General features: G+C 51.1%; 1 protein-coding gene across 4 annotated transcripts in view; it reads left to right on the top strand.

Annotated features, from left to right (window-relative positions):
- Window positions 1–13,213, top strand: part of CUX2 (cut like homeobox 2) — a 261,309-nt gene that overhangs the window by 214,370 nt on the left and 33,726 nt on the right. For 3 of the 4 annotated variants that reach the window (XM_032603324.1, XM_032603323.1, XM_032603326.1), the window contains exons 5-8: window positions 5,128–5,262; window positions 8,335–8,458; window positions 10,716–10,795; window positions 11,691–11,757. In XM_032603324.1, the coding sequence (XP_032459215.1) occupies window positions 5,128–5,262; window positions 8,335–8,458; window positions 10,716–10,795; window positions 11,691–11,757 (406 nt within the window). The remainder of the gene's footprint in view (window positions 1–5,127; window positions 5,263–8,334; window positions 8,459–10,715; window positions 10,796–11,690; window positions 11,758–13,213) is intronic. The other variant, XM_032603325.1, reaches the window with a different exon arrangement.

Below are 13,213 nucleotides of genomic sequence, written 5' to 3'. Positions count from 1 at the left end.
CAAGGTACCAGCAGGGTTGGTTTCTGGTGAGAGCTCTTTTCCTGGCTTGTAGATGGCTGCCTTCTTACTGTGTCCCCACGTGGCCTTTCCTTTCTGCACGTGCAGAGGGAGAAAGCTCTAGTGTCTCTTCCTCTTCTTGTAAGGACAGCAGTCCTATCAGATTGGGCCCCACTCTTAATGACCTCATTTAACCTTAATTACTTCCTTAAAGCCCTGTCTCCAGATACAGTTGCATCAGGGGTTAAGGCTTCAACATATGGGTTTGGGGGAAAACATTTTAGTCTATGATACTAGGTTACCTTTTCCAGCATCGGCAGGAGTGGCCCAGCCCTACTGTCATGACTGTCTTGCTCAGTTATTGGCTGGGAGCAGGCCTGGGGAAACCTGACCTCCAAACCAACACTGCAGTGTATCCGAAGGTGCAGCGCCTGGAGACTGTCACCAACTCCTCGCAGGACGTTCTTTCTTGAAGGGAGAGCTGGGTGGCACATCCCACACTGCCACAAGTCATAAGAATAAGGGTAATGCTCACTTAGACTCTGTTAGGTGCCAGGCACTGTCGCAGGGGCTCAGTGTGCTCATGGAGTCCCTGCACAGCCCTCTACAGTAGGTCCTGTTGTTATCCCTGTTTTACTGAGGAGGAAACTGAGGCTCAGGGGACCTAAGTGACTTTCCCTAAAGTTGTCACAGCCAGGATTTGACCATCAGCCTCCCAACCTGTCCCTCTCCCCCTTTATCTGAGAGTGGCTTTGGGAATTTGGAGGATTCACAATGTTCAAACCTCAAGTGTCAAGTTCAGCTATGAAGGCTTTTAATAATCACCCTCCCTGAGCATCCCAGCGCCAAGGAATAGGCCCAGGGCCAAAAGCACTCACTTTGGCAGGACCACACCCCTATCTGGTGATAACCAATGTTGATTGAGTGTGTGCCTCAGGGATACTTGTGATAGAAATTTGGAGCCCAGAAAAGTCTGATGCTTTGTCCAAGGTCACACAGCAAGCCTGTGGCAAGGCCAAGAACAGCGCCCTCATTCTCGTGCTTCTGGCCTAGTAATCCCCCATGCCCTGCCTCAAGGCAGCTTAGCCCACTACAAAGAATCACCAGGGACTCCGGGTTCAAATCCCACCCCTGACACTTCTGAACTCGGCGACCTTGGGCACATGGAATCTCCTCTCTGGGCCTTCATTTCCTTGCCTGGAAAATGGAAATAGCAACATCTACCTTATTGGGCCTCACCTTGGGGAAGTGATTTCACTCCCCCATGCCTCAGTTTGCACATCTATAGAATGGGAACACAACAACCCTACTAACAGTGTTGTGGTGAAGACTGTATGAATTCTAATCAATTTAAAGTGCTCCGGCTGCTAGGATTTGGCCACAGCCTGACTTCGGCTGAGTCATCTGAACCTTCCCTGACTTCCTGTCTCAAATTGAGGATCTAGGAGGAAGCACAGTGTGGGAAGAAGAGGCCGAGGCCCAAGGCCCCATCTTGGCCCTATCACCAACTCACTGGCAGACTTCAGGGAAGTCACGGGACCCCATTTTTCACCAACTGTGCACTGGGGTAGGGGTGTTGGACACTTGACAAATTGTCCCTCCTCAGTGTGACTTTCTAAGCTGGATCCTTTGAGTCCCTGAGTGGAGCTCAACGCAGGATTACTGGATTCTGAGTCTCCCAGGCACTGATGAGAGTATATGAGGCCTTACCCTGTCCTGAGTCTCCGTGGAGTTTTGCCATGTAGACCGCAGCTCCTAGAATGTCACGGGACGGTGTGCTGCCCCCTCTCAGGGTAGTAACAGCAGCCAACACTTATCAAGCCCTACTGTGCACCCAGCACTGTGCAAATCTCTATACACATTCTCTCATTCAGTCCTTGCAGCCCCATTTACAGATAAGAAAATGGAGGCTTGGAGAGGTTAACTGTCCAAAGGTCACATGGCCAGTTTAGAGCTGGAGCTGACACCAGCAGTCCTTAAATCATGCTGCCTCTCTCAGTAATCTTTTTCAGTCTTCCCAGTAGTAACTTCTGAGAAGTAGAAACTGTAATATTTTCTGACTTTTTAAGTGGGGAAACTGAGTCTTGAGACCAGCGCTGGACTTCATGTTCTGAGAGTTTAACCACTATGTTCTACCCTGTACTGGCAAATGAAGGCAAAGAGAGCCTTGGAACCCGCTGACCCTGTACTGAGTGTCCACTCGCCACCCACCTCCTCCAGTCTGTCCAGGAGGCCACCTGCAGTCAGCTTCCCCTGGACAAAGAGGTCGAGGCAGCAAGGGGACCGCAGTGCCTCCGTGCACAACAAACGCCAATTTCTGATCCCTGGGAATGGGGTGAATGACTTCCTTTTTCACCCGAGTGTCATCTTTTGGCTTGGACAGGCTCGTAGCCAGCCGGCCCCTGAGCCATGAGCTGGATCTTTCCCACCTCCCTGGAACCAGAGCGAGCCCTCCATGCCGCTCTCAGCTGCAGCCTCCCGTGTTTATCTAACCTCCCTGACCCCGGCAAGCGCTTGTCGCCTTTTTCTTCCTTTCTCAAAAACCAGGACACAATAGGAAGCGTTTCCCTTAACTTATTAAAAAATCCAGACTTGTAAATTAATTTGTCCGTGTTGTACAAAGGCAGTGCAGATGGACTCATTAGCATGCACACAACAAATAATTATAGATGAATTTTTAGCTGGCCTGCCTAATGCGCTTGCTGGGTTAATTATGTCAATGTATAATTACATCAGCCCGGGGAGACATAATGGCATACCCTGCTGAGCAGCCCCTGCCTAATGACGGGGCATGGGGGAGTGCTGACAGGAAAGCCAGCAGCAGCGTTCCCGTGCACCTGCTTACCTCGACACAAACACCCATTGTCTGAGCCTCCCACCACCTAAACAAACAGGCGGGAGAAGAGGGATAAAATGCAGAGGTGGCCTTGTTCCAGCCGGACCTGAAGGTCCCCAAGTATAGGCTCTGCCCCGTTTCTTCCATCATCAGCAGATATTTATTGGGTTGGACTGTGGGTCAGGCTTCATTCACCCCACAAGGGGTCCAGTGGAGGAGCAAGAACAGATGCAGTCCCAGCCCTGCCTTGTTGTGGAGTTTGCAGTCCAGCGAGTATTAATTAGGTGCACTTGCAAATCAATGAAAATTGGAAGTACAGTGAGTGCTGTGAAGGAAAGGTGCAGGCAGCTGGGAGAGCTCATACTAGAAGACCAACTGGTCAAGGAAGGCTTCCTGGAAGAATTGGCATTTGAGTTGCTAAGATGAGTAAGCATTAACTAGCTGAAAGGGATAGGAGAGGGCAGGGTGTTCCTGGCAGAGGCTCCCTCCCGTACAAAGTCTCTGGGGTGCGTTTGAGGGACTGAGAGAAGAAGGTCAGTGTGGCTTGCACTCAGAAGGGCAGGAATAATAGTGAGGGCTTCCATTTGTCCTGAGCTGACCAAGTGCCAGGCACCGTGTTGAGCACTTTACATGAATCTTCATCACAGGCTCATGAGGTCGGTACTTTTATTGTGAGGCACAGAGAGGTAGCGCCATTTACCAGGGTCACACAGCAATCCTAAGAAGCAAGTATAGATTAGACCAGGACCAGGGACATCTGACTCCAGGGTCCACACCAGCAGAGAGCAATGGCCAAGCAGATGCTGGTGGGAGATCCCAAAGGAGGGACCAGGAAGAGAGAGGGCTCTGGGGCATTAGAAAAAATGTGGACCAGACCAGCCCCCTTGGTCTGAAGCGAGGAGGCCCTGGCTTTCTTGGGACCCCATGAACACCTACCTACCTGCAGCTACTGGGGTCGAAATATCCACACCACTGAGACAGGAAGTCTTTGTGGCATCAGAGAAAGAGACCCAGACTTGAGTCTCTCCTCTGCTCTTCAGCAAGTCACCTGGCTTCTCTGAGCAGTTTCCTCATATGTGAAAACAAGTTAGATCCAGGCCAGCCTCCAGGGGATGCTGGGTGCATCGTGGGAACCTATTCCCAGGGACTGGCTTTGTAACATGGAAGATGCTACACCAAACCTCCTGCCCCAGGTGGGGAGTTGCTGGAAGAAGAGGTGTTGGATTCTAGATCTGAAGGAAGAGGAAGTGCTTGCTAGGTGACAGGGTGGGAGGGGGGACAGAATTGCAGGTGGAAGGACCTGGAGTCGTCAATTTAGCTATTGGGAAATACGGAGACATTTTATATCCAGGTGTATATCTCGCCCCCAGAAAAACTATTATTTAATCGGCCACAAGTGTCACAAATGATGGTGTGTTGGCCCAGATCCATTGAAAAGCAACCCAAGGGTTATATGTGCAAAGATGCTATTACGGAACATCGGGTGAAGGAAAATAGGGAGGGAGCTAGGAGAGGTGGGGAACTGGGTGAAAGCATCCAGACCACATTATAGCCTAAGGAAGGAAGCACTGGGGAAGGCCACGGGCCGGTCCTCAGCCCTCAGAGCAGTTTTGTGTCCCCCAGGAGCAGGTCTACCTCTATCCTTGCTGCCTGCAGGCCTTGTCTGGGAAGTCCCATGAGAAGGCTAGGTTTTTTTTTTGTTTTTTTTTTTTTTTGCGGTACGCGGGCCTCTCACTGCTGTGGCCTCTCCCGTTGCGGAGCACAGGCTCTGGACGTGCAGGATCAGCGGCCATGGCTCATGGGCCCAGCCGCTTCACGGCATGTGGGATCTTCCCGGACCAGGGCACGAACCCGCGTCCCCTGCATCGGCAGGCGGACTCTCAACCACTGCGCCACCAGGGAAGCCCAGAGAAGGCTAGGTTTGAACTGATGGATTTCAGAGTGTGCCTGCTAGGGTCCTTGCTAAGTGATGTTCCCTGTGGTCGGTGGTGTGCAGGACACAATCTCATGGCCACCACAGATGGCATATAGAATCAGGAAAATGAAGTTATTATGATCATTATTATTCCCAGCTGGGCAGGACAGCCACACCCATGCTCTCCAGAGCAGGTGCCTGGAGATCTGCTCCCTCATAAAGCAGAAAGTCCACGTTGCTCCCCTAAGCCACCAGAGCGATTCCAGATGGCTCCTATGGATGGTTCTTCCCACCCAAGCTCCCTGGCCCTGTGGCCTCAGCCGGGGCACCCCCTGGCCCCCAGGGCTCCCACCACCCCTGTCCTCCTCTCTCTGTGCAGACCCCGTGCCTGTGTTTGAGGCTTCACGCAGCCCAGACGACAGACTGCAGTCCCCCAGCTTCGAACCCAGCGGGCAGCCGCAGCGAGAGCTCCACAGTTCGTGGAAGAGACACCCTGAGCTCCTCGGCCCCAAAGGTACTGATAAGGTTTTCACAGGATGTCCATAATAAACAAATGGGCTGTGGATCTTTGGCAGCCAAACTCAGCCACCCTTGTGGGGGAAGGAGGGCAGGGAACTCAACTCCATCATAATTTTAGATGTGGGATGGGTTAAGGTGCACTTCTGCTGAGACAGACCAACCCCAAATCTCAGAGGCTTAATATATTTGAAGGCAGGGGAAGTTGCAGGGGACACTCCACGCAGTCATTCAGGGACCCAGGCTGTGGTAGTCCTGTCATCGTCAATCCTCGACATCCAGAGTCACAGTGAATGTTGACACCCAGCCAACAGGTAGAGAAAGAATGTGGAGGATCACACTGAGGTTGTGGGAGTGGCGCACATCACTTTGGCCACATCCCTGCTGCAAAGGAGGCTGGAAAATGTAGTCTGGCTGTGTGCCCAGGAGGAAAAGGAAATAGGATGTAGTGAACACAGCCCCAAATGAGACAAGTTAAGAAACTAGCAAAGCTAAAAATAATAGTGTTTGGGTGTACATATGTTGTGATAAAAATGTTTAAAAGCAAGAGAATGGTGAACAAAATTCAGCATGGTGGTTACCTTTGGAAGGTGAGGTAGGAGGTTACCATAGAGAGGAGCAAATAGCAGGTGAAAGCCATTGGTAACCGTCCAAGTTTTGGATGTTCATTGACCTGCAGGCACTGTCGTAGGCACTGGGGACACAGCCAGGAACAAAACAGACAAAAATCTCTGCTGTCATCATGCTGACCTTCTAGAGGGAGGGACTGAGTGTCAATAAATGTTAGTAAAATATGTAGTGTGTCAGTTGGTGAGAAAGACTTTGGGGAAAAAATTGAGCAGAGAATTGGGGGAGTCAGGTGAAGGGATTCTTGTTTAATGAACGAATGAGTAGGATTTACCTCAGAGGTCAGCAAGCTTTTTCTGAAAAGGGCCAGAAAGCAATTATCGCAGGTATTGCAGGTCATGTAGTTTCTGTCACAACTACTTAACTCTGGGTGAAAGCAGCCATGGATAGTATGTAAATGAGTAGGCATGGCTTTGTTTCAATAATACTTTATTGACAAAACAGGTAGTGGACCAGATTTGGCACGTAGTGAAGATAAAATGGGCTGAGGCCTGTCAAATGAAAGCATGACACAAAGTCTCTTCTCAGGAAACAACCACTCTCTCACAGTCCCCCATTTCACAACCTCCTCCCTTCCCCCTCCCCACATTACATAGAGAGCACCTGATGTAAGCCTGGCCCTAGGCAGGGTCTTCTGGGGAAGATTTACAGTGACAAAAATAACAGCACTTTGCCAACTCTGGTCCTGCACCTGGAATACTATTCCAACCACACTGACAAGCCAGGACTTGGCAGTTCTTCAGCCCCTGCTCATATGTACACACCTCTGTGAAGCCTCTGAGGTTCCCCAGCAAAATTGTCACTCCTTCCTCTGAGGTCCCTCTGAGGTTCAAACTTCCTTCTGTAAGAATAATAGTAGTTGTGGAAATTGCCTCTTGAGAGCATTTGCTCTGTGCAGTGTGCCTTTCACACAGCATCTCACTGTCTCCTGGCATCAATCTTCTGAGGTGTCACTGACCTCATTTTACAGATGAGGAAACTGAGTCACAGAAGCCGCAGGTGGCCAAGTGGGGAATCAGAACAGAAGTTTTTGACCTTGGTCCTGGGCTGTGTTTCTCCTTGAGGACACTTGTTATTCTGCATCATGATGGTCAAAACTTGCCTTTTTGTTCACTGTTGTGGCCTGGGCACCTGGAACGTGCCCAGTACGTGTGTGCACGTGTGTGTGTGCGTGCATGTGTGTATTATAAGCTGACTGCTGTACTAGCTTCTAGAGTAGAGGGGCTTGCTCTACAAACCGCCCACCTCTACACTCACCCTCCTGTGCCAGGATCACAGTAGAAACTTAAAAACTAGGACAGGATTTAACTGAGTCACTTGGACCCAAGGTTGGGAGAACAAATTTTGGAACTCTTGAGCCACTCACCTTCAATGGCTGGCCCCTGAGCAACTCTCTCTCCATAAGTTCGGTGCCAAAGGCGCACACTGATCCCCAAATGAACTGCCACAGGGCCTGTAAAGATGGACCTGACGTGGGCCCTGCCCCAGGGCACCTGCAGGTAAGGGGCAATGACTGAGCATCTGAATGTGTGCCATCAATTTTGGGGAAGGGAAAACAGTGTGGTGACTCCTCAGTAAGTTAAATCTGGAGTTACCCTGTGACCCAACCATTCCATTCCTAGGGATATACCCTAAAGAATTGAAAACAGGTGCTCAAACAACACTTGTACACAAATGTTTATAGCAGCACTGTTCACAGTAGCCAAATTGTGGGAATAATCCAAATGTCCATTAATGGATGAAAGGGAAAAAACAAAATATGGTATAACCATGAAATGGAATATTATTCAGCCATAAAAAAGAATGAAGTACTGACACATGGTCCAACCTTGATGAACCTCAAAAACATGCTAAGTGAGAGAATCAAGTCACAAAAGGATAGGTGTTATCATTCCAGTGCTGAGATATCCAAAATACACAAATCCGTAGCGACAGAAAGCAGAACAGTGGTTGCCGGGGGCTAGGGAAGGGAGTGGGGAGTGACTGCTTAATGGGGACAGGTTTCGTTTTGGGGTGATGCCAGTGTTCTGGAATTACTGATAATGGTTGCACAGTATTTTGACTATACTACGTATCACTAAATTGTGCACTTTAAAATGGTTAAAATGGTAAATTTTATGTTATGTATATTTTACCATGATTTTTCTTAATCATACAGAAGGCCAAGGAGGCAGGAACAGGTCTGAGAGGGCAAAGGAAGCCTCTGGGTGTGCTGTCTGAGGCTGGCACGATGGAGTTTGACTTTCTTGTGCAGGCACTCGCGAAGGCTCAACCCAGCTGATCGCAGTGACAACAGGTCCTGACAGCTACGCTCTCTCCAACGCTGAGTTTGGGAAATTGATTCTTCTCCCAGCACTGTTGATCGATCTGGTTTGCAGAAAGCAGCTCTGGCTGTCACGCCACTCTCAGCAATGGGCGGTTTTCCCTCTTTTTCTCCCTCCAGAACAGAGAGAGGGGACGTCGCCGGCTGCGCCCACGCTGACTGAGGGGAGCCGCCTCCCAGGCATTCCCAGCAAAGCCCTCCTGACAGAAACTTTGCTGCAGAGAAATGAGGCAGAGAAACAAAAGTGAGTGGGGGAAGGACAGGCAGGCTCCCGCTGCTCCACCTGTCTGGGAGGGGGGACCTGGAAAGTCACCCCTGCCCAGGACCCTTTGGGAATCCAGATGCAGGTTGGAGAGGGAGATGCAGGTCTGGGTTCAAGCCACACGTCAGCAGCTCAGTGGCCAGCCCTGGGCAGGTCACATCACCTCACTGAGCCTCAGTTTCCCCATCTAGAAAATGGGGCTAATGGTGGTATATTAGCCAGGGTCCCCCAGAGGAACAACCAGTAGAATTTTTTTTTAGCTAAGAGTTGTATTTTGGGACTTCCCTGGTGGTCCAGTGGTTAAGATTCCACGCTCCCAATGCAGGGAACCTGGGTTCAATCTCTGGTCAGGGAACTAGATCCCACATGCCGCAACTAAGAGCCCGCGTGCCGCAGCAAAGACCCAACATAGCCAAATAAATAAATATTAAAAAAAAAAAAAAAAGAGTTGTATTTCAAGGACTTAACTCACACGATTTTGAGGCTGGCCAGTCTGAATTGGTCGAGCCGGCCAGCAGGCTGGAAACTGTCAGGTGGGCGTAAGTGCTGCCATCTTGAGGCAGAATTTCTTCTTCCTCAGTTTTGTTCTTGAGACCTTCAACTGACTGAATGAAGCCCACCTGTGTTATTGCGAATATTTTCCTTTAGTTAACATCAACTGATTGTAGATGCTAACCCCATCTACAGAATGCCTTCACAGCAGTACATGTATTAGTGTATGACTGAATAACTGGGTACTATAGCCCAGCCAAATGGACGTATTAACACCGACTGTCACAGGCAGTGTCAACTCCTAGTCTGCCATAAGAATGAAATGAAAGGACACCTGTACATGCTTAGCTCAGTGCTCACAGGAAGAAGCACATGTCAGTAAATGTTTGCCTTTACGATTGGTGCAGTGGTGATAAAATATGCATTCTTAGGGCCTTTCTAGAACAATTTTATGATGATTGTTACATTTATCCTGTCATTCACTTATTTTTTCATTCCACATATTTATGCAGCCACCTACTGTGTGCCAGCCACTGTCCTAGGGAACAGCAAGGAACAAAGTGGACAAAACTCTGCTCTCCTGGAGTTTACTTTCTAGTGAGGAAAACACAAACAAAAACGATAAATAAGTGGTGTGCTACATGATAAGCATTGTGACGACAGATAAAGCAGAAGAGGAAGAGGATAAGATGGGGGCTGAAGTTTTTTGGTTTTTTATTTTTTAATTTTATTTATTTTTGGCTGCGTTGGGTCTTTGTTGCTGCGCGCAGGCTTTCTCTAGTTGCGGAGAGCGGGGGCTACTCTTTGTTGCAGTGCGGAGGCTTCTCTTGTTGCGGAACACGGGCTCTAGGCGTGCAGGCTTCAGTAGTTGTGGCACACAGCCTCAGCAGTTGTGGTGCACAGGCTTAGTTGCTCCGCAGTATGTGGGATCTTCCCGGACCAGGGCTCAAACCCATGTACCCTGCATTGGCAGGAGGATTCTTAACCACTGCGCCACCAGGGAAGTCCCTGGGGGCTGAAGTTTTAAATAGAGTGTTGGAGGAGGCCTCACTGAGAAGGTGAGCAAAGCCGTAAGGAGGTGAGGGAGCCTTGCAGGTATATACGGACAGAGGGAACAATCAGTGCAAAGGCCCTGAGGTAGGAACGTGCCGATGTGAGGGGAGTGTGGCTGGAATGGAGTGAGCGAGGGGGAGGGGGCAGGATAAGATCAAGGTAAACAGGGCTCCTTCCCTAGAGTCACTGACCCAGCCAAGGTAAGGCTCAGGCTTTGCATAAACCCTCCCCCAGCATAGCTAGGGGTCCTCCTTCTCTGCTGGGATGCTTACATCACACCCAAGTTAGACCACAGTGGGCTGGGGGGGCTTCCCAAACTCCGGCCACAGAAAAGGGAAAAAAAGTGCCTCTCGAGGGGACAGTAATAGTTACCAGTGATACTGAGGGAACTCTGGGTGCTGGGCACCACATTGAACGTGCTTCACAACACTCTCTGAGGCAGACTCCATCAGAAACCCATTTTATACATGAGGAAATTGAGGCCCAGAGAGGCAAGGTCACTGGCTGCTACAGAACCTTAACTGGGCACCAGCTCTAATGGAGGCCACACAGTCAGCAAAACAGCAGGGCAGCCAAGTGCCTGAGTATCATGTTTAAGGACTCATTAAAAAGACGGAGGTGCAGATTTTACAGGGAGTGGGAGTGGGGACAGGAAGCCAGGATGGGCCGGTCTACACACCAGGTCTTTTCACAGGGGCCTTCAGGAAGTACAGGCCTTCACTTTGGCAGCCAGACTGGGGGAAGCCGAGGAGAAGATCAAGGTCCTACATTCAGGTGTGTATCTGGCACATGTCCCCTGCCCTCGTGCAGCGCCCCAGCCAGTCAGACCAGGAGGCCCAGGGGGAGTGGGAGGGGGCAGCGACACTGAACACAGGGTCAGGGGTTCTAGAATCAGGACGGCAAGAAAGGAGTTTGGGAAGGGAGAGGAAAGACCTACATTACCCAGCAGGGATCAGAGCCCCAGTCCCGGAGGTCGTACTACTGTGGAGAGAGGGGTTGAGATAGAATTCAATCCGGAGTGGCAAATGCAGTGCCTACAGGGGCCGGGCATGCAGCCAAGCTGGCTGGATTAGGATATGCAATAGGGAAGGGTGGGGTGTGGGTCAAACTGGAGAACCCAGGCTGATCTAAAGAGGTGGCCACTGCTGAGCCCCAGCCAGGCACTGCCCAGTATAGCCAGTCCCTTCCATTTTGCTAGAGAAATCAGAAATCTGGAACTTTATGAGAAATCCCTCATTTGTTGTAATATACATGTATCTGTTGACTTCGTTGCCCCTCCCGTCCCCTCACTTCCAGGGCTGGGCCTCAGGGTGGGTGAGCTCATGCACGGACAACCCCACCCAGGTCCTGGAGTGACCTTAAAGGTGTTAGGGGGCTCATACGCCAGGTCCCGGGACAGACTGCCCCCTCCACTTACCTGGGTCCCCTGAGCTTCATAGACTCATAGAGAATCATGTCATCCGCCCTCCCCACCCTGGCTATGCCACAGCCCTCCCTCCAGCTCGAAGCCCTTCTAGGGGCAGGAAACACTGCTTGTCACCAGTTCTGAGAGAAAAATCTTTCCTCACTACCCCAAGCTTCATTCTGCCTTCCGGGCCCCAGAGAAGGGGAGCAGGTTCCACTTCCCTGGGGGTGGAGGGCCTTACTCCGCAACTTTAATTTTTCCCAGCGTTGAAGGCCACGCAGACAGAGCTGCTGGAGCTGCGGCGGAAATACGATGAGGAGGCGGCATCCAAGTAAGTGAATGCCATGCTGAGGTGTGCCTCCTGCCTCTGACCCTCCCAGACACGCCTCCTGCCTCTGACCCTCCCAGACATGCCTCCTCCCTCTGACCTTCACAGACAAGCCTCCTCCCTCTGACCTTCCCAGACACACCTCCTACCTCTGACCTTCCCAGACGCGCCTCCTCCCTCTGACCCTCCCAGACACGCCTCCTCCCTCTGACCTTCACAGACAGGCCTCCTCCCTCTGACCTTCCCAGACACGCCTCCTCCCTTTGACCCTCCGAAAACACCTCCTCCCTCTGACCCTCCCAGACATGCCACCTCCCTCTGACCCTCCCAGACACGCCCCCTACCTCTGACCTTCCGAGACACGCCTCCTCCCTCTGACCCTCACAGACATGCTGCCTCCCTCTGACCTTCCCAGACACGCCTCCTCTCTCTGACCTTCCCAGACACACCTCCTCCCTCTGACCTTCACAGACAGGCCTCCTCCCTCTGACCTTCCCAGACACGCCTCCTCCCTTTGACCTTCCGAGACACGCCTCCTCCCTTTGACCCTCCGAAACACGCCTCCTCCCTCTGACCCTCCCAGACACGCCTCCTCCCTCTGACCCTCCCAGACACGCCTCCTCCCTCTGACCCTCCCAGACACGCCTCCTACCTCTGACCTTCCCAGACATGCCTCCTCCCTCAGACCCTCCCAGCCCTGCCTCCTCCCTCAGACCCTCCCAGACACGCCTCCTGCCTCTCACCCTCTAGACATGCCTCCTCTTTCTGATATTCTCCCTCGGATTCTACCTGAGACACCCATTTAATTAAGTACTCTCTGCTCCACACCCGCATAGGCTCACAGCTGTTCAGCATTTATTTGTGGTGCCATCCATGTAGCACAAGCTATAAAGGACATTCTGGGTTTCCAGCTAAGCGGACTCTGCTGGTCATGGGCCTCTGCCTTGCCCCAGCCTCCAGGGGCTGTCCCCACTCCCCAGCTTCACAGTCCAACCCTTAGGGCCAAGTGTCATTAACTTAAATTACTTTGGACTCAACATTTCTTCAGGCTTTAAGATATAACTTAATCCACAAACACTTATTTAGCACCTACTGTTTACCCAGTGCTATGCTGGGTCCCTGGAGGAAACACCAGAACATGGGCCTGTCCTCAGTCAAGGAGAGGAGACAGACACTAGCTGATGTACAGGAATAAAGTCTTTCATTCACAGACACTGTTGAGCACTTACTTGTATGCCTGACACTGTTGTGGCCACGTGGTAAATGCCATGAAGGGAAAAAACAGGGGCAGCAAGAGAGAATAACATGGAGGGGTGTGTCCTATTATCCAGGTAGTCAGGGAGGACTTCCCTGAGGAGATGACCTTCAGAATGAGATCTCAAAGATGGGAAGGAGATGGCCACATGAAGAATGCTTGGAAAGGTGCTCTGGGCAGTGGGAACAGCTTATGCAAAGAAGG

Source organism: Phocoena sinus, chromosome 14 (assembly GCF_008692025.1).
Source record: "Phocoena sinus isolate mPhoSin1 chromosome 14, mPhoSin1.pri, whole genome shotgun sequence".
In the NCBI taxonomy this organism is placed as follows: Eukaryota; Metazoa; Chordata; class Mammalia; order Artiodactyla; family Phocoenidae; genus Phocoena; species Phocoena sinus.
Note: the sequence above shows the minus strand (reverse complement) of the source record. Positions and strands in the feature narration are given on the sequence as shown.